This window comes from Hippocampus guttulatus, chromosome 18 (genome assembly GCF_054856545.1).
Source record: "Hippocampus guttulatus isolate MCC_2025c chromosome 18, RoL_Hgut_1.0, whole genome shotgun sequence".
Taxonomy (NCBI): Eukaryota; Metazoa; Chordata; class Actinopteri; order Syngnathiformes; family Syngnathidae; genus Hippocampus; species Hippocampus guttulatus.
The window spans coordinates 8,372,741-8,393,107 of NC_141278.1; the positions used below are offsets into that span (position 1 = coordinate 8,372,741).

Below are 20,367 nucleotides of genomic sequence, written 5' to 3' on the forward strand. Positions count from 1 at the left end.
ATCTGTCTCTGTACACATGATGGCAGACTAGTTCAGGTTCAGGCCAGCACGCTCTTTGCTACGTTAACCGACTGACCCAGCAATAATCCTGACGAGTGTGAGGTTGTGTGTGGGTATGAATGACTGTTGGGAGCCGTGTCAAAACCTTTTAGCACTTAAAAACACACGCGCACACAAACACAAATCCTCTTGATAATTCATGCTACTATACTGGCCGGTGGCTTTTAAAGAGCCTACTGTATATTATGTACAGAGATAACGCTAATGAGGCTAAGCTCAAAAGTCAAACAAGTATAAAGTTGATCAAAGAGTAACATAGCGTCAAAGTATGAAGGATTTTTCTTTGGCTTTTAGCCGCATAGGAGGGCCATAACATGTTGTGCCTTTAAGAGGCGTGGCCTAAAGAGTGCCACCATGAGCTGGAATTGCTCCTTGTGAGTGTTCTCATTTCAGTTCACCAGCAACAAACTCTTCCAAGAAACAACTTCATTTCTGCGGTTGGCATCACTCACACAGGACTCCCTTCAAATTTCGTCTATTTTTGCCCTTTGACTGCCTTTCTCTCAATGATTCTCTGTCTTCACTGCCTCCTCGTCCTCCTCCACGTACTCCAAGGATAAATGCGACTCCATCGGGGACGGAAGACGTGGGCGTGTTGTGACGGTGGTCCCGTTTTTTTCAAGAGGGGAGTGGAGGAGGAGATGTAGGGGTTCCGATGACATCATCCATCCACCTCTATGCGTGTAATAAATTGTGCCCGCTACCCCACCCACCGAACTACCCACCCCCTTCTCCCGAATTAACGCCAGGATGCGAGGCCGGTGACACAGACGCCACAACCCGCAGAGCCCATATACAAGCTCAATTAGAGATTACCCACTAATTACTCACTGACGCACGCACGCACGGAAGACCGTACGTACGAACGCACGCGCGAATGTACGTGCTAGCTGACAGAGGTCTGTTATGTAGGTCGAGTGCAGGATTTCCTCGTGGATATCATCACTCCCGTCTGATTAATGACGCATGCGCACATGCACGCGGATGCTTAAGTGGATGTGAAGGTGCGCGTGCACACAAAGGAACAACATGGCGGGGTTAAGGTAGGTAGGTAGCAAGGTAGGTAGGCAGGTGGGGTGCTAAGTAGGTAGGTAGGTAGGTTGACTTACCGCGGCGACGTAAACCGGTGGCACAGCGGCCAGCGCCAGCAAGAGCAACCCGGGCAACAGCCTCATGCTCGCTAGCGGGTTACGCGGCCACAGCCTCCCGGTTGGTGGTAACCGCCGCTGCCTCCTTCGAGGGGGTGTCGTCGAAGCCGTCTGTGGTCCAACTTTCAGAGAGCGCCGCCGGCCAATCTTTTAAAATCCACACACACACAAAAGAAGCCGGACGAAGAAGAAGGTCCCCCTCCTCTTCTCGAGTTCCAGGCCACCTCTCCGCTCGCTCCTGATGGCTTTACTGGCTCGTCTCGCCTCCCTCCGGCTGTCTTTCCTCTCTCTCGCTATCTCCTCCCCCCCTCGCCGCTCAGAAGGCAGGATGTTCCGTATGGAGACGCCGCCTGGAACCGCGAGTCTGTCGGTAGGAGGGGTTGACTGAAGGGGGAAGGGTAGGAGGAAGTGGGGGTTCCGCGGAAGAGGATTGCCCCCTGCAGCTCGAGCAGGTACCCACAGCGGAAGTGGAGGCCTTCCCGCTCTTTTTTCTTCTTGGCGTTGGTTAGTTGGGCAATACGTTTTTTTCAAGAGGGGCGGTTAAACACCTAAATCACTGTGAACCGCCCCTCACTGTTGTCCGTTCAGGTGTGTCGAGCGCACCACTGACGTTGGCGTCAGAGGGAAGGATAAATCTTCAAAAAAGGGTTACTATTTTTATTTTCCCAGGGGGGCGGTACACACCTTCTTTTCACTACTCCGCCCCCCCGTACTGATGCATGAGAGATGTGTCAAACGCACCATGGACCATCAGATTTCATTTTCATGGTCGCATAGCAACCGAGCAGGTGCTCAGCAACACACACACGGGCGGAGAAATAAGGATTTTAAAAATAGCCCCCCACATTTAATTTTAATTCGGTGGATGTCGCACTTCACTCGCGCCTGTCCATTATACTTCTTGTAAATATCACGTCACTGAAGTTATTTATTTCTGTCGCGCTTTCATGACCTTACGTTGCATTTTAAGGGATTCACCTTGAGCACGTGTCATCGAGCTGTATACTGTGTGTGTGTATATATATATATATATATACTGTATATATACACACAAATCTGGATTTAGTAAGTGTTGAAATTCCTCCAAGATCAGATCTAATAATTTGGGTTTAAATGTTTGTCTGCTATAAAATACACACAAAAAACAGCCAGTTACTGGAACGGATTTGCAAATGTGTGTAATATGAAATAAAAATTGAAGATCAAATATGCATTGTTTTGCATAAAAATGTCCAAAACAAGCAACAAAACGGAATGTTTGCTGCTTTTTGTCCATTCAAGTCCACCAACACAGAAAATATTCACCAAATAGCAAATACAAAATAGAAAATGAACCAAGTTAGTGTTGTTTTTTAAACTAACTTTGATGAGTGTTAACCTGCAATAAATGGGCATGCCCTAGTTTTGACGTCTGGTTTGTTTTCTCTTGTAAATAAGATATAACTTGAACATATGGCATTGTGATGCTAAACAGACGCTGCTTTGTTTTGCCCTATTTTACTTCAATTATGCTTTAATACCAAGAAAGCTCCCGAGTTTCTCAAGCATCTGTGATCGATTAAGCATGCCTGAACTCATCCAGAGGTAAAAAAAAATTAATGACTCAAATTAAATCAAGGGCTGGCATTAAATGTAAAAAAACACAGAGAGGGGTTTAAATTTTCAAAGGTTTTTTTTTTGTGGGGGGGTTCTGTTTATAGTCGGTCTGGTTCCAAAATAAAGATCACACAATTGTTTTGAGACAATCTACAACAGGAGTTACAAAAAATAGTTGCCCAGGCAAGTAAGCATACACAGGTTTCTGTTAACTATACACATATGGTTACAAGGTGTGCTCATAGTAGTAAATATACACAAGGCGGCTTTTTTTTTTAATTCATATATATATATATCTTCACCCCAAAAAATGGCTGCCTTTCTTCTCTTCCCACTAACCTCCCAAAAACAAAACAAGAAAAAACATGGACAAGTATGATACAGCACTTTGAGCACTAGCCCAAAAAAAAAAGTATCCTCTGTACAAGCCGTGTTCACTCCCATCAAAAGTGAAGTGTTTCCATAAAAAGATCTTTTTAAAAAAAAGTAAAAAAAAAAGCACAACTTAAGTCAGTGGGAGATTTTTTTAAGTTAAGCAGATAAAACCAAGTGTGGTGTGAATTTTTTTTTTTGTACAAGTACTACGATGTATCGATATAGAAAGGTCTTTCGGGGGGAGAAAAAAAAAAGAAGCAAAACTTGATATTACAATTTACAATATACAACAACTCATGTCACAAACCCAAAAGAGAGAATATACACTGAAATGCACAGGTAAAGTTTTTTTCCCCCCCTAACTTTTTTTTTCCATCATCATCATCATACCAAAAAAGGGCAGTAAAGCACTTTTACATTACAAGGGTTTACAAATGTACAAGTATACAGTCAGAAGTATGCGTGGTCACTACTAGGATACATTATAGATACAGTTGACATCAAAAAACCTACAAAGTTTTTATATATATATTTATATATATATATTTATATGTACTGTATATGCAAAGATTCTACACCAAGTATACATGTTATATTTATAGAAGCAAGACCAGAAAACTCCCATGCTAAATGACATGTAGGCTGGTTAGCTCGCTCGCGCGCGCGGGCCCTTGTGTGCACTCATCTACGATTGGATGACAAATGTCAATTCATTCGGAATAGTGGTAGGGAGTCAAACGTTAAATAGGGGGAAAAAAAAAAAAAATAACGGGAGAGGTGGAACACCAACCCCAAGTTCAGCAGGCCCGGGCTAGGAAAGGGGGAGGGGCTATTGGAAGGGTTCTCATGGAAACTGAAGGATTAGGGTAAGGGCTGGGGGTTCCTTCTTCAAGAATTACGACCATATTTAGGCGGTTGGGTGTCGTGTTTACATGATGCCGTTGGGGGGGCCGCAAAGGGGTCCCAGGTCCACGCCGTTCTTCATGTAGTACTTCTCCAGCTTGGCCAGGATGTGTTTGCCGTACGTGTACTTCCGCAGCGTGGAGATGTGCGGCCGGATCTGATCACATTTGAGAAAATAGCAGAAATCAGTTCTCAAATTTTGGGAAAACATTTTTGGGGGAGGTTGCACAAGTGTGAACATCCTCTTATGATTGGCGCTGAGGTCAGACTTAACCAATCACACAAACTCCCATTAAATAAGAATCGACCAAACCTGCCAACATTTACAGTGCCTCTGCTGAATGCAAAATAAACTTCAGATGCTCCCGCTGGCTTTTCCCGACATTTTTTTTGTAGTCACATCTCACAGCACGAGTGGCAACATTTTAACATCCGCACCTTGTGCATGACGATCTTGCGCTGGGTGGGCTCGGCCACGTCGATCATCTTCTGCACCACGTAGTTGGCGTACTGGTCTTTCATCATGGTGTATAAGGCACTGTGAGGGCCCTCTGTCAGGCTGCACACTTCGTCGATCAGCAACGCTCGCTCTGCCCGCGACGCATGAGTCACGCACTTCTCTACCACGTTACTAACAGACGCGGGGGGAAAAAGAGCATGGGGGAAATCTGTGTGTGGAGTCATATTTTCCAACAGCGAAACAAGTGTCACGTTTCAGAAAAGACCGATGCTGCAGCCAAAAGTTCTTTCAAATTTCTATACCATTACATCCGTAACTTAAAAAAATTATATATACAAATACATATGTGTACACGGGCGGCCCGGTGATCCAGTGTGGTTAGCGTGTCGACCTCACAGTGCAGAGGTACCGGGTTCAATTTCAGCTCCGGCCTCCCTGTGTGGAGTTTGCATGTTCTCCTTGGGCCTGTGTGGGTTTTCTCCGGGTATTCCGGTTTCCTCCCACATTCCAAAAACATGCATGGCAGGCTGATCAAACACTCTAAATCAGGGGTCTCAAACTCCGGTCCTGGAGGGCCGCTGTCCTGAATGTTTTCCAAGTCTCCCTGTTCCAACACACCTGATTCAAATGATCAGATCATCAGCAAGCTCTGCGGAAGCCTGACATTGAACCTGTTCATTTGAATCAGGTGTGTTGCAACAGGGAGACTTGGAAAACACGCAAGACAGCGGCCCTCCAGGACCTGAGTTTGAGACCCCTGCTCTAAATTGTCCCTTGGTGTGTGAGTGTGAGCGCGGACGGTTGTTCGTCTCTGTGTACCCTGCGATTGGCTGGCAACCGGTTCAGGGTTGACTGCCCGAAGACGGCTGGGATAGGCTCCAGCACCCCCCCGCAAGGATAAGTGGATCGCAAAATGAATGGATATGCGTACACACCAAAATGAGTACACTCGGAAGGAGCATGAAATATGTGCAAACATGACAAAGCCAAGCTTGTCAGAGTGCCTTGATGCCACACCCAAGCCACGCCCCCTCGAACGTACACATTGATTCAAGCACAGTACAGTCAAGGCAAATAATCTCCTGCGCCGTATGTTTAAGGCAGTTGTGTCGTCGTGCTCTACCTGGCAAATTTGTGCTGGCTGAGTCCCAGCACATTCCCTCTGATCTCCGCCACTATCTTGCTCTTATCTTCAGCTCGGCCATGCTCCAACACATGCTGGATGACGTAGTTGCCGTATTGGTCCTGTACAAACACACACAGGCCCGGGGTTGGAATCATTTTGGCTTCTTTCAGTTTTTAGAACAGGGTGGTCAGTTTGTATTTGTTTTTTGATGTCAAAGATATATATTTTTTGCCTTAAATGTCAGTGGCTGGTATCGGCAGCCTTCACAAGCCCTCGAGACCTTGAAATATGGGCGGTATCGTCCCAATGCTTAAACATGGTATCGGGACATGCTCATTCCTCACAATAATGTGTGGTAATGAATGTGCTAGCGGACCTGTACGAGCTGCTCGGTGTGCTGGTGGAGCTCCTCCAGGATGGGCAGTGTCTGTTCGGGCAAGCAATGCTCCAGGATGCGCTGGATGACTCGGCAGCCGTACGGGTGAGTGGACAAGGCAAACACCTAACGGACAACACACAGTTACACTTACTTTATATTTGTCATGTACTTTGTGGCTTTGTGTTGAGTTTTTACGAAATGTAATGAGGGGGAAAAAAATTGTCATGACGTGCAAGTGTGCGCGAATATTTCATGGCATGATCCAGGAAGACGTGTTTATTCTCAATCAGTAGAAAAAACGTTTTGTTTTGTTATTTTAGACGAGACTGCTGTTGTGTACCCTGGGCATGTGAAAAAAAAATTACTTGTCTACTTTTTTCGACATCCCAGCAACAAAGTCAGTGTTTCATGTTGTTGCTTCATTCGAAAACACAGCCCCACCCTGCACAAACGCCGGGGGGCAGGTGAAAACTAAATTCCTCATGAGACAAACACATCTAACTTGAAGCACGCGCAAACCTGCGTCATACACAAACACACACAAAGGAATCTAAGAGAAACACACAAATAGACAAAAATGACACGCGCAAACTGGAGACACATGCACATAACACCCGACATAGGCACACAAGCAAGGACACACAAACAAACAGCGAAGACACACACACAAAAGTACAAACTCAAGACACACGCACATACAAATGAGAGCCAGACAAACTAGAAGCAGACACACAAGTGAAAAAGCAGACGTTCCTTTGATGCATAAAGTCCTTCATTTTAGCAGACTATGCTAATGACACATTTAGCAAATGGACAACAGACGACGACCAGGCTGCTGCGGTTCGCATTGCCATGGCAACACAGTGCACACGTGTGTATGTGTGTTTTCTGTGGTTATTACCTGTCCCTTGAAGGCGTCTATGATGAAGTGCAGCGCATGCGGCTGCACACACTCGATGCACTTCTGCACCACGTGGTTGCCGTTCTGGTCCTTCACACACTTGAGCACGTGGCCGTCCAGCTCGCGCACCATCTCGCTCTGTCGGAGGAGCAAAAAGACAAGGAATTGTTGGCGGGAAATCTAATCGTGCCTCAAAGATTTTTTTTTTTAATTCTTATTTCATATATTTTTTTACAGGGGCTTAAGTTTAACCAACAAATAGTGAATATTCGCCTTGGAGCTAACTAGCGAGCTCTATTAGGGAAGAGATGGATACATCACAAACACAACCTAGCGGGACTTGGCCCTAAATGAGTCATTTAAATTAAAAAAAGTTTTTTAAGCCTCCTGTTTTGTGTCCAGCGAAACAGTGAGGAAAAATGTTTTCTAAACCTCTCTTCTTTTTATTTTATATACTTTTCTGGGTATATGGTAAATCCCCCTCCACCGTAGGTTCCAGGTTTGCAGTCTGACTATTTTGTGGATTTTTTACAGTCCAGTACAGTCGATTAACTCTGGAGTTAGACTATATCTATTCTGGGTGTAATTCTTGAGCGTCGTACTCACAATGACTTGCTGTTCAGACGGGATGAACTCCAGTGCCTTCTGGATGACCCTGCAACCGTACATCTGCAGCGCCAACGACAGGACGTGGCCACGGATACGCTCGGCGAGCGCTAGCTTCTGGTCCAGACTGCCAAACTGCACACAAAAGTCAAGGATTCATCTTTTGCATTGATACCCCCCCCCAAAGAAAAAGAAACAAAGAAACCAACAAAAAAAACCCATCACAGAGTACACCGAGGCATACCTCAAAGAACTTCTGGATGACGTAGTTGCCAAAGACGTCCACCATGAGCTGGTATGCGGCCTGCAGGATTTCACTGAAGACGAGTTGGCGCTCAGCCGGACTGGCTCGTTCCAACTTCAACTGGATGAACCTGCGCAAAATGAAAATGATTTTACTCTCCTGAAACACAATGGAAAATTACAGCTGGAAGAGGATACGGGCTTGTGATGGATCCCAGGCTAAATTACAGATAAGTGATCTCATGATCAGCATTGGCCTGAAATAAATCTTTATCTGTTAGCCCCCAGAATGTACTGGTATCATCCATAACATAATGCCATTGGCTGTTCAACTAAAATGATCGGAAAACATCGCCAAGTGCTAACCTGCTGCCGTGCTGGTCCTGGCTGAACTCCATGATGTGTCCGGCGATGTCGCGCAGCTGCAGGTTGGGGTAGCGGTTGTTGCGGAAGTCCTCCAGCAGGCGGCTGCGTCCCGACGGCATCACGTCTGACATGCCATAGCGTAGCCGTGACGACGGGAACAGCTGGCTGCTGGGAGAGAAGAGCGACGAGCCCGAGCTGGCAGCACTGCGGTACTTGGCCTCGGCACCCGGGGCGGCCGAGATGAAGCGCCCGCTCCCGTTGGTCAGGCCCCCTGCGGGAGGACATCAGGCACTGGTGTGAATTTAACCGGACAGAAAAAAAAAAAAAATGAAATCCACTGCTCGGCGCACATGGGGTTGCCCGCCTACCCAAATTGAGGTTGGATGAGGAGCTGTGGTTGGAGAGCGAGGGCGGCGGGGTGAGTGAGTGGGAAGGGCCCTGATTGGGCAGCGGCATGCCCACCGGGCCCGGCGAGGGGCTGAAGCCCAGCGTGCCGTTGTAGAAGCCGCTGTGGCCGATGGGCGTGAGGCTGGAGGGAGTGCGCTTGTATAGCTCGCTGTTGCCTGTCAGAGAGTCGCGCCGGGAACCGCTACCGCCACTCGAGTTGGCCACTAGAGGGAGGCAGACAACAACCACGACAGCCCTGTTAACTGTCTTAAAGCAGGTCGACTGCTGCAGTGTTTCGAAACATTCTAACAGCATAAACATTAATTTTGTATTTATGGAAATATATCAACAAGAACATTTAAATGCCTTTTTATTACATAATTGCTTTTTTAATTGTCCAAAAAAATTAATCTGTCAACGTGTGCTGCTGCAATACAAATGCGATCAAAATATTTTTTATGTTCAACCTTTCCCAACTTTAAATGAATCGAGTTGCATATTTTTACAGCTTTAATTATTTTTACAAAAAAGTAGTTAAAAGGTTAATTATGTGTATTTTGCCATCTAGGAGGAGGAGCATTGAACTATTCTACCTATCACTGAACATTGCTAGCATAGGTGGATAAAACAAAGACATTATTTGTAATAAAGAATTTTTGGACCAAATAATTATGTTTGCTTCTTTGGTACACCACTGCAGGTTTAGGCATACATTTTTTTTAATGTAGTGAAAACATTGTTGCAAAAAGAGAGAGGATCAGAAAGCACAAACACCATGTATCGAACATTCACGCAATTGTCAACCAATGTTACGTAAACAACTGTATTCAGTAATTGACTTCTTCAACACCGGCACATCACCTTCAAAGGGCCAATTAGATACCATGATAGGATGTCCCGCTTCTCCCAAGAGAGAAAAAAAAAATAGTACTTTGGAATGAAAATTGTTCCTACCCGCAGTACCGAAGCCTCCCAACGTGGCCCCCAGAGTGGCGCCAAGGGAGGAAGAGGCTTGCTGACTGAAGCCCAGGGAAGCGGAACCCGGGCCGGGCTGTCCGGAGCCTTGTGAGAAGAGCGAGGAGCTCTGCGAAGATGAGCTGAGCGAGGAGGAGCCGTAAAAGGAACTGCCACCCAGAGGGCCGCTGCCGGGGCCCCCCTGCTGCTGGGGCTGCTGGGATGTCATGGTGCGGAAGGGGCCGTTGGCGCCGCCGCCCAGGCCGCCGTTGCCGTTGCCTGCCGAGGCTGCCGCAGCAGCAACTAACCGCAAGGAGAAAGCAAACGTAAACATTTAATTTTTCCTCAGAAAGAGCAATAAGATTTTGAATGTTACAAGGTAATTGCTGAAAATGTTCAAAGTCTGAGAACTATGTAGTACTGATTTGTGGCGATATATCGGTAAACTGTCATTTTTTTATTTTTATTTTCTTTTGGCGGCAATCATGCGCTTTGGAGTCCAGCATGAGTCACCCCGCCTCAAATTTTAAGAACTTAAGTTCTGTTCTTCACATTAGCAGTTAACCGGTGCATTTGGACTTAGCGAGCTAGCTCTGACTCCACCCTGAAAACGCATCTTGCCTTCAGCTAGTCTGCTGGCGTGGCCGCTTGAAAACGCCGCGTTGTCGGCCGCGAGTGTGCAAATGTCGTGTGGTCAATAGGTGGAAGATCAAGGACTGGGGAAATTTGAATTACGTTTTTTTTTTTTTTTTTGAAGAGTCTGTTTTGACAGCCATTGAGTGTGGAGCGGGATTCGGGCTGACGTCGCTTTAGAGCGTCTCGTCATCATCTGCGAGTGTGCGAACGTCATGTGGAGAAAGGTGAAATAGCAAGGGCAGGGGGTAGGGAACTTCTCTCCCTCTTTTTCTTTCATTCTTTAAAGTCCAAATTGACAGGCAGGGTGTGTGTAACAGGATTTCAAGCTGAGATTGTTCCTTTCGACCGCCTCGTCACAACTAGACACTTCTCTGTGGTGTGTCAAATTCACAAGACTGATTTATTTTCACTTTACCTGGACTTGAACTAATGACACGACGGTTAAGCTGTCATTGCGTCTTTCACCTGCTTGCGCCGCAGAAGGCGATATGATAACGGACGCGGGGGCCATGAGACGAACGGGACCGCTACGAGCACCAGTATTGACCACCAGGGCGCCCGTCTGGTCGTAGTAGGCTGCGGGGGCCAGGACAGGGTAACCTGGCAGGGGATAAAGAAAAATATAAGCCAAGTGGGGAAACACAAGACCACCGTAGTGGCCAACAAAAAAAAACAAAAAAACCCAACAAGACAACATGTGGAACAATCAGTTCAAGTGCTTCACCAGGCACTCCTGCTGCGAGCCCCTGCCCAAAGGCAAGGGCAGAGTTGACGGCTGCCGTGGCAACTAGCTGCTCATTCTGCTGCCCTTGCTGCCCCTGGCTGGGCGTCAAGGGACGCTGGTTGCCTCCCGCACGCATCACCTTGGGTGGGAGGGGGGGGCAAAAAAAAAAGTGAACAACTGAGTTGGGAAGTAGCGTGAACCAACATTTGTATGACTGACCTGCTGTTGGTTCTGCTGGCCCTGGCCTGCCGCCTGCTGATTGGCCGAGTTGTTGGCGGCAGCTGCTTGTTGCTGGAATAAATTGGCAGGGTACACGCCCCACGGGGTGACGCCGTAGTACTGAGGAGGCATCACTGCCGGCCCTTAAAAAATAAAAAAAAACACACACATACACAATTTGTGAATCGAGAAACATTTCCACATGCGGATCAAGCCATGAAACTTACCGAGAGTTGCCGCCGCCGCTAGTCCGGCCGCGTAGGGGTCTGTACCTGGCGGGCCAGCGCTGATGATGTAAGGATTGGGAACAAAGGCAGGGGCCAGACCTGGAGATATCAGTTTGGAAATCAGTAATCCAGAACATCTTATTTTCTTCCATTTCTTTCATATGTGATTAAATAATGTGCCATTTTCCTACCAATGTGGGGTTGCTGTGCTGCCGCCAAGGCGTATTGTTGCTGCTGAGCGGCGGTGAGCTGCTGCACGGCCAGAGCGTTGCTTCTCTGGAAGAGCTGCTGCACAACAGAAAAACATTTGTATGGATTTCAAATAAAATCTACAAAATAATTGATTCCGCCCCCCCCTTTTTTTTGGGCTGGAGCAAAAGCAAATGATAATCCTGAGTAATTGAAATTTTAGACCTGCGTTCATTTTGCTGCCGAGCTGCTCCATGCCACAGTGCTAACCCCTCCCAGGAAGAGGACGAATACCTGCTGCTGGCTGTTGTAATCAAAGAGTCCCACGGTGGGCGCCGAGTCCATAGGCATCTGAGAGTTATAGTCGAACTGAAGCGGCTCCATCACCGACTCCATCGGGTCCATGGCGACACCGCCCTGGTCCACGCCAGGGAAGTCCTCGGGCGGTTTGGGGCCACCAGTGCCGCCGAGGGGCGTCAGCCCGTCCACGCCGACGCCCCCCGGGCCGCCCAGCAGGTCCCCGTCCGGGCCTGGGGGCTGCATGTTGCCCGGCGGGCGGCTGCGGGAAAGACAAAGTTGACGCTAGGAACGTTGCGTTGGTGGGAGAAGCCCCCGAGCCAATACGTACCCGAACTCTTTGACGTCGACGTCCAGACCGTTCTGCACGGGGAGACCGTTGGGGTTGATGACGTCGTTGATGACGTCGCCCTCCACCTCCGCCAGCTCTTTCAACTTTTCCGCCTCAAACGTCGCCTTTGGCTTCTCCCGCTTGTCCTCCACCACCTCGCTGTCCCGCTGGCCCTGCGCCATCACACAAGGCAAACAAATTAAGAAACACAATTGTAAAAATGCTCCGAGACTGTCTTATAACACCCGATACTAGGGAGTCAAACCCACACAATACTTTTCTGTCCTGCCTCAGCGTGCTATTGGCAGTAGTCCAACAGTAAGATCTTTAAAATACATTTTTTGACTTGCCAGTGTACCGATTTGAGGCAAGTACGAAAAATAACAAAAACGCCAGAGACTCACATAAGGTCCTTTTCGCAGGCAGGAGTCCAGCTTGTCGGCAGGCGAGGAGGAGAGCACGTACTCCACCATGCTGACGCCCAGCCCTCCGCTCTCGGATCGCGGCGACATAACGGAGCCCACGCCCACTTCACCGCCGCCATGGAAGCCCTGACCGGGTCGGCGGGACACCATGATTGGCTGAGACACCGAGTGGTCTGCGGGAAACAGGAGCAACGGTTGAGTAGGGGAAGGAAAGGTTCGTCGGCGTCACTTGTAAAGTCGACCATCTGCGGAAAAAGGATCCAAGTGTCTACCCGAGGCCCCCCAGGCGCTGTCCCTCCACTGGTCCAGGAAGATCCCCTTTGGGCCATCCTTCCCGGAGTCGTCCGTCTCCCAGAACTTCTTGCCGGTGAGCAGCTGCTGCAGGGAAACAAGCCAGGGTTGGGGAAGTGGTTAAATTTGACCTTCGACAAAATGGAAACAAAGAGTTGAGGAGAAGAAAAAAAAAATAGAATTATTACATTTGTGGGCTGGATTTATACTGCAAGGGACAATTATGATTATTTGCTCTCAGGTGGCACAATTGGATTTTGCATCATGGAATCGAGGAAGAAAAAAAAAATGGCAGGGAGTCAACAAAAGCAAAAACGGTAATAATAGCAGTGTGAAAATGTCTCACATTTATCGATAAATCGTATCATCCAATGTGCCAGGGTAGCTAATTTAGACGTTTTCAAATTTGAGACTTTGGTGGTAAAAATGCACAAATATTATACGACAAAGTTTAAATAAATAAATACATTTAAAAAATGTAGAAATTATTGGGGGGGGAGAACAAAAGTAAGACAAATATATTAAAAATACTAGTAAGTGGCACAAAATAATCAGACATTTTTTGACAACAGTACAAAAACACTTTACCAAAAAATATTAGCTCAAAATATGCATAAAATAGAAAGGTAACAGATTCGAACAAATAAAATATTACAAAATAAAATTAAATACTAATACTGAAACAAAATTACATCTAAAACACTAACATTAGATAAAAATATTGGTGCCAAAAACCAACAAGATAGCAAAAGTAACAGAAAGTCATCTGAAATAATCGACAAAAATGACAACATATTTGTATTGCATTGAACACAAAAAACACCCCGCCCCACTCACCCATTTTTAATATGCTTATATTTATGTTTTATAATTGATACTTATTTATATACTTTTTGTTCTTCTACTTCTCCCTTTCATAATTGTGCTGACTGTAAATTGGGAATCTCTCCATTGTGAGACAAATAAAGGTTTTCTTATCTTATATTAGACGAAAAGAAGATTGACTTTCCCCACCCCACAAATTTTTTTTATCAAATACAGGAAAAGTGGTTTACAAGAGGAAGACCATATAAAAAAATATATATATATATATATATATATAGATAGATAGATAGATATTTTTAATAAAGTCAATAATGAATCTGAGTTCCAAAATAGACGTGGTTTAATTCAGCCAAGCTAAAACTGCAGGACGGCTTCTCGCCTTTCCTTCAATCTCGTTATTCTGGAAAAACAAAGGCCAAATCCGCACATCTCTTTGGAACTTTCCACCCACTTCCATCAGCCCTGGATTTCCTGTTAGTCAAGTCTACGATTAGCCAAGGTTTGGCCGAGGTGCCAAGGCCACTAGGCAGAAACCAACCAACACCATTCAGCATAAGGCTGTGGCCTTTAAAGAACAGACAAACTTCTTATCGCACGGAAATAATTTGCTGGTCTCACCTCTCCCATGGCGCGTCCCTCCAAAGCTAGAGCCTGGAAGTCATGATTCAACTCATCCATGGAGCGCACCTGATGACAGAGGACAAAAATCAGCAAAGAAATAAAAATAAAAAGTCATACTTTCCGAGTTTCTCGGTCAAGAGACCACATGTCTAGTTTGACTGTAGTAATTACAGCAACAACCCATATTATTTTCATGATACTGACGCACACACGATTAAAAAAAAAAAAACACTCCCTGTCTTTTATGTACAACCATTAAAACTCATTCAGTACCAGCCAATTGTGGACCAAGTCTGAAAAGACGTTTAAAAACGTCTTTGGGAGTGAATAAGTTAATTGAAGCACTGTAGATTTAGATACAACATGTTTTAGTTCGGCGAGGGATGAATCTATTTTTAATCATACAGAGAGACAACATTGTGTGAGTGGCCACAGGTCAGAGTTGGGTGGAAAAAGATTGCCAAATATAAATGCCACCTCTTTAATGGAGCTCGATGAACTGTGGCTATTACAGTTATTACCCCGTCTGTTTGAGAGAGGCGTTTCGTTTTGCAAACATGGAACGCAGACAACATTGTGGCGCAAGCTCACGTCACGAGTCGCATGGAACGCTCCTCGTCTGTTAACTCAACTTTATTCGTACGCCACTTCAAAATAATCATCGCTCCATATCAGATGCTGCACGTGGAGTAAAAATCAATCATGCAATAACAAAAACTGAAAACTCAGTTAATAACACAAATTCATCAATCTATTTGTTATCATTTAAATCTATTAACAACTATTTAATTAAACGGATGCATCTCCTCGCGCAGGCATAATGTGTGTAATTGTGAACGATCTGTTATTATTCGCAACGCCAGGAGCACCCGAATACCTGGCTGTCATGGATGTTGTCCCCAGCGGGCCAGCGGTGCTTTCCGGGCTGCTCGCCGTGCTGCCGTTGGAAAAAGTAGTCTACCATGGCGTCATCCTGGGAACGTCCGGCACCTGCCACACCCTGAGCGGACAAAATGGGAGGCGTAAACGCGCACATAAGCAAGAGCAGCTTAGCGAAGTATTTACAGTGAACACCGGCTACCTCGAGGTTTTGTGACCAAGTGTGTCTTTACAGTTTATATGCAAGTCCAAATTTAGAGAACGCCTTCAGTGTAGTACCATCTTGTGCCACAAGATGCCTGGCAGCACTGAGATCGACTGGAAGAGATACGGTATCATTAAGCGCAAGAAGAGGAAGCAGATAAGGTCCCCCAACTAAACAGCTCTCAACTGTCATCGAGCCATAGAGTCAAGAAAATATATTCCCGTGTGTATTGTCATATGCTCTATTTGTATACATTGCCGCCCAAGTAGTAGTTGTGCGAATGTTTTTAGTCGGTGTCATGGCGATACTCATTTCGGTGAACCCCGCCGTCAATGGGATTTCACATGATAGGTTAGCATGAAGCTAATATAATCCATCCATCCATCCATTTTCCGATCCGCTTCATCCTCACAGGGGTTGCGGGGGGTGCTGGAGCCTATCCCAGCCGTCTTCAGGCAGTAGGCGGGGGGGGGACCCTGAACCACACACACCTAGGGACACTTTTTGGGTGTTCAATCAGCCTGCCATGCATGTTTTTGGAATGTGGAAGGAAACCGGAGTACCCGGAGAAAACCCACGCAGGCCCGGGGAGAACATGCAAACTCCAGACAGGGAGGCCGGAGCTCGAATCGAACCCGGTACCTTTGCACTGTGAGGTCGACGTGCTAACCACTGGATCACCGGGCCGCGCAGCTAATATAATTTTAAGTCAAAATATGGTTTCGCAGAGCATTTTCGTTTTTAAATAGACAGCAATTGGCTGTTAAACAGTTCAGGGTGTTACCCCGCCTCGTACCCGAAGATGGCTGGCATGGGTTCCAGCACACCTGCCATCCTTGTAAGGATAAGCGGCACAGACAATGGCTGGATGGAAGTATTTAGACGGAATGGTTAATTGTGTTTTGTTTGGGCTGCCCTATTAACCGATTAAATCTATTACTTAGAAAAGACGGACGGGTCTTCTTTTTGTTCTCGTTTTTGTTGTCTTCTTTTGTTGTTTTGTGACATGGTGGTGTTGTTATGCCGTGTGGACCTGATGTGGATTTGTTTTTCAGCATTTTTGGCCACGACATTTGTCAAAAGAGAAGAATCTGAGCTTTGTGGTTGCGCCTTCTCGGCAGCACGAGTGTACCAGCACTGATTTCGATTGGGAGGAATGTCGGCACCATTTGACTGTCGGTGCTGGATAGCCCCGGGGCGCTTGTGTTTTTTGAACCTGAAACGGGCAGCATTTTTGCAGCCCCGCTTTGTTCAGCGGAAAGGTCGGTGCTGTTAGACAGTCTGTGGCTGGATGGATGGATGGCTTGTGGAGCCGATGATGAGAGGAAAGGAGCGTCAGCGCAGAGCGCCGATGCGTCTGTGGAACTGGGAGTCGCGGCTTGGAACTGAAGTGGATTTACATGGGACAGGAGATGTGAGCCAATCTCTTTTTCGTCAATGGACGCTACAGCTTCTGTTTGCTTTCAAACTTAGCTTGTAGCGGACGTGTGGCCATTTTCAGCATGGCATTTTTGATCCACTGGTGAAAGGACACTTTGATCGTCTCCTCTTTCATCTATAACTGCTTCAAACAACAAAGTGTATGCAGTAAACGTGGTTAAGATTGCACGACTGTCTGTGTCTTATGTGTTGTGTTGTATTATTTTGTCATTCATGTTAACTGTTCTGTCGATAGTGGCGCGGGCACCCGCAGCGGCTCATCTCCCTCTCCTGTGTTTGCACTGTAATTGAGAGGAAAGAAATTTCATCTGGGCTGCATGTTGCACATAGAGCACATTTGACAATAAAGTTGACTTGAACTTCTGTACCTGTAGTCCTACAATGCATGCAAGATTTTTATTTATTTTACATTTTCAGAAACAAAGTCTTTTTTTTTCTTATTGATTAATGGCAACAGAAACTTTATTCCCCCTACATTTTGAGTCATGTTGCTGCACATAAATTGTCATCTGTAAATGGTGTTCACTGTAAAGAGACCGGGACTGATTATTTATTTTTTTTTGTTCTTTGAATGTTACCTGCTGGCTGGGCGGTGCGGCCTGAGGAGCCTGCCCCGCGGGAGGGGCGTGTCCTCCGCTGCTCAGCACCACGGGCATGCTGCTGGGAGACCTAGTTCTATGGTGGGGGCTGAAGGAATCCTGCCAGAGTACCGCTTTCCTCTTCAGCACACACTGCTCATTCCACCACAGCCTGGCCAGGAGAGCAACAAAACAAGCGTTACGCCATGACATCACCATGCAAACAGCTTAGAAGCACTGAAAAGTCGATTCTCACTTGATGCCAGGCATAACTCAGCATTTCAAATCGGGCAATTGTGATGACGAACTCAGTGACACTGGCTCAACATTAGTTGTTTTTGTTTTGGTTTTTTTAACCCTACATGGAAAAATGCAATGGATGATTAGAGCGAGGAAAAGAAGTTTGCTAATTGGATCAAAGGAAAAAAATATATCTACAATTAGGCTCACTTGCACAATCTATGAGTCATGATGAAAAATATATGAAAATAAAATACGTTTTTGACAGCAAATAAACGGTTTTTAAAAGATCAAAAATATATTTTGGGGGAGTATTAAAAATTTGATTAAAAAAACATGACGTCACAAGAAAAATATGAAAAAAATTGACAAGGAGGCAAAAATATTCCAATGCTAAAAAATACAATTGATAATTAAGTAGTAAAAACACAAAACAAACATATGAGACAAAATAAATAAGATGGAAAAATACCAAAATATACAAAATGCAGACAAAACTAAAATCTGATTTTTAACATTTTTTTTGCAATCACTCCTGTTCTTAATTCCAGAGGGCATGGAAAAGATTCACAAGTCAGATAAGCAAAATGCTATCCGAGAAACAGAGTATGACAATCAATCTGGTGAAGATATTTGGGTGAAATTTCAAAAACAATACAACACTCACATTTCAGGAGTTCTCATTCATTCCAAAATGCATTCATAAACTATCTGTGCATGGCATAACAGTGTGTAATTGCGCACTTCAAACAAATGCAATTTGGAATAACAGGCTCAGCCTTAGTTAATAATCGACGGAAGTGATTTCTGAATAAGAAAATGTGCTGAGGTCATTTATTTTATAAGCGTCTTCAAATTGCACTTGTAGTTATTCTGAAAGTATTGGATTACGGGCATCGCTTTATGAGCACTCACCTGCACAATCTGATTAGGGCCAAAACAAAATGTCTGCCTTGACAATGATAACAATGCTCACTTTCTGCTGCGATTCATCCAGCCTGACAGATGGATGCTGAAGAGGTTAACCCCCCCCCCCCCCAAATAATGCATCACGCACGGGCCAATCTGTCTCTTACAACACCCCTCCTTACCTTATCCCCTTTAATCTCTTAAAAAAATCAGCAGGTTCATATTATTAGGGCCTTAAGAGCATTGAGCCATGTTCCATTTCATTAGCATGTTAGCCATCTTCCAACATACACACCCCCTTTTCGACTTAAGACAACAAAAATGATTGTAACAAACTGTAAAATACGACAAAAAGGTGAAAAAGCACCACCTAAAAGATGCGTTGATACAAGTGTCAGGTATTTTTACGGCTACGAGGACGAAGGAGCAGGTAGACAAACACCCGGAAATTCACAACACTCGGGTCATTCACCGACATGGCATGCTTGCAGCACCCGGAAACGAGCGACGATTCCCGGGTTGAGCGCCACCAAGAACCGGGTGGGATGATGGGGGTCCACCGGGCAATTTATTATCCTTGTCGTGTATCCCCCACCGGCTACGTTGACGTGTGTGATAATACAGGTTAGCTTCCCCGGGCACTCACGTTTGTCTTTCCTTTTCCACGGCGGACATGTCAACAAAAGCAAGCAGAATACCCACCGGCACCCACGATCAATAACCGAGGTTATCACTCGCACGAATCCGGATTCACTCACGCCCGAAGAGAGTTTGGCAAGAGAAAGACTTGGTCGCTGGCTCGGTCTGTCGGCGTCTCGCAACAATAACACGGCCTGCCCCCCTCCTCCGACTTCACACTGCTTTCAGCCCCGGGTGAACCGGTAACCAAACATGGGGGCCAACGTGTTTTATAACAAACGGTTGAGGTGCTGGCCCGAACGGCCAGGCTCTCTGGCCGGTGTGCCGAGTATCACGCAACCGGACAGGTACTTGTGACGCGGGTGCTAACAAAGGCCCGCGAGCAGCTCTGGAGCGGAAGACGGACACAACGGGAGGAAAGGGGGGAAGGCAGTACGATCGGGTAGTGAGTCGGCTCTGTCGCACAAAAGACGCTCCTTTAGCCCAGTCATGGTGACAATATCCGCACCGGTGCGTGGCCAAGTGGAGTGCCGAGGTATCGCGCGATGTCAGCTGGCGGTACTCACCGGCGGAGAGGGTGGATGGTGACGGATTTCGGCCCCAGCTTCTCTCTGACACCCCAGGATTTCACTCCGACAACATGGCGGCTCGGCGGAGGAGTAGGCGCGAGCGCTGCATGATGGGAAGGGACGGGAGGGCCGCGAGAGAGCGTGCGGTTCATTGCGCCAACCGGAGAGGGGAGGGCCGCACCGGGACCCGCTTCCTTTGTTAGGCGGTGTGCTGCATTTATGGACCTCATTCACGCCGTTTGTCAATGGAGGAACACTGTACATTCATTCCAGCGCCGAAGGGGGCGGTGGCGACCGGAAGGACAATGTTTTGTCTATCACATCATACTGAGGGGGGGGAAAAGACAGGAATTAAATGAAACAAAAAATATTGTTAGGAGTGGTGGGGAGGGCTGTCTCCAAGGTAACCAGGTAACTGGCAGCAAAGGGAACGCGCTTCGGTCAGACACGGAACATCACTGGGGCAGGGGGGTGCGCACCCTCACCCCCCCCCCCAAAAAGTAAGCCCAAAACAAAAGCCTCATCCGGGCCACTTGGAGCTCAGCGGGTGTTCTCCACGTCCCGTCCCCCGGGGTTTCAGGGAAGACTGCCGCAAAGCGTGTGGGGGTGACGTAATGCA

The 20,367-nt window shown here is 46.5% G+C and overlaps 2 protein-coding genes across 8 annotated transcripts in view; both read right to left on the minus strand.

Annotated features, from left to right (window-relative positions):
• sdc3 (syndecan 3) overlaps positions 1–1,680 on the minus strand; it is a 30,936-nt gene extending 29,256 nt beyond the window's left edge. Inside the window, exon 1 of one of the 2 annotated variants that reach the window (XM_086136225.1) lies at positions 1,170–1,680. In XM_086136225.1, coding sequence (XP_085992351.1) covers positions 1,170–1,235 — 66 coding nt within the window. In that variant the 5' untranslated portion in view covers positions 1,236–1,680. The remainder of the gene's footprint in view (positions 1–1,169) is intronic. The other variant, XM_086136224.1, reaches the window with a different exon arrangement.
• Positions 1,681–2,861: 1,181 nt separating this feature from the next.
• Positions 2,862–19,915, minus strand: pum1 (pumilio RNA-binding family member 1). Of its 6 annotated transcripts, none has more exons than XM_086136223.1 (23): positions 19,746–19,915; positions 17,392–17,563; positions 15,167–15,289; positions 14,287–14,355; positions 12,825–12,927; positions 12,532–12,725; positions 12,128–12,300; positions 11,794–12,058; positions 11,502–11,595; positions 11,311–11,409; positions 11,084–11,226; positions 10,865–11,003; positions 10,606–10,740; positions 9,505–9,807; positions 8,532–8,774; positions 8,164–8,434; positions 7,799–7,928; positions 7,555–7,689; positions 6,949–7,086; positions 6,045–6,170; positions 5,666–5,787; positions 4,521–4,713; positions 2,862–4,239 (listed from the first exon to the last, which is right to left on the minus strand). In XM_086136223.1, exons 1-23 carry the CDS (start codon positions 19,898–19,900, stop codon positions 4,108–4,110), a joined length of 3,657 nt encoding a protein of 1,218 aa, XP_085992349.1. In that variant the 5' UTR covers positions 19,901–19,915; the 3' UTR covers positions 2,862–4,107. The 6 variants fall into 6 exon arrangements, with proteins under 6 accessions (XP_085992349.1, XP_085992346.1, XP_085992345.1 ...); XM_086136220.1 differs by having other exon boundaries at positions 11,502–11,598; XM_086136219.1 differs by having other exon boundaries at positions 12,825–12,930.
• Positions 19,916–20,367: the final 452 nt, after the last annotated feature.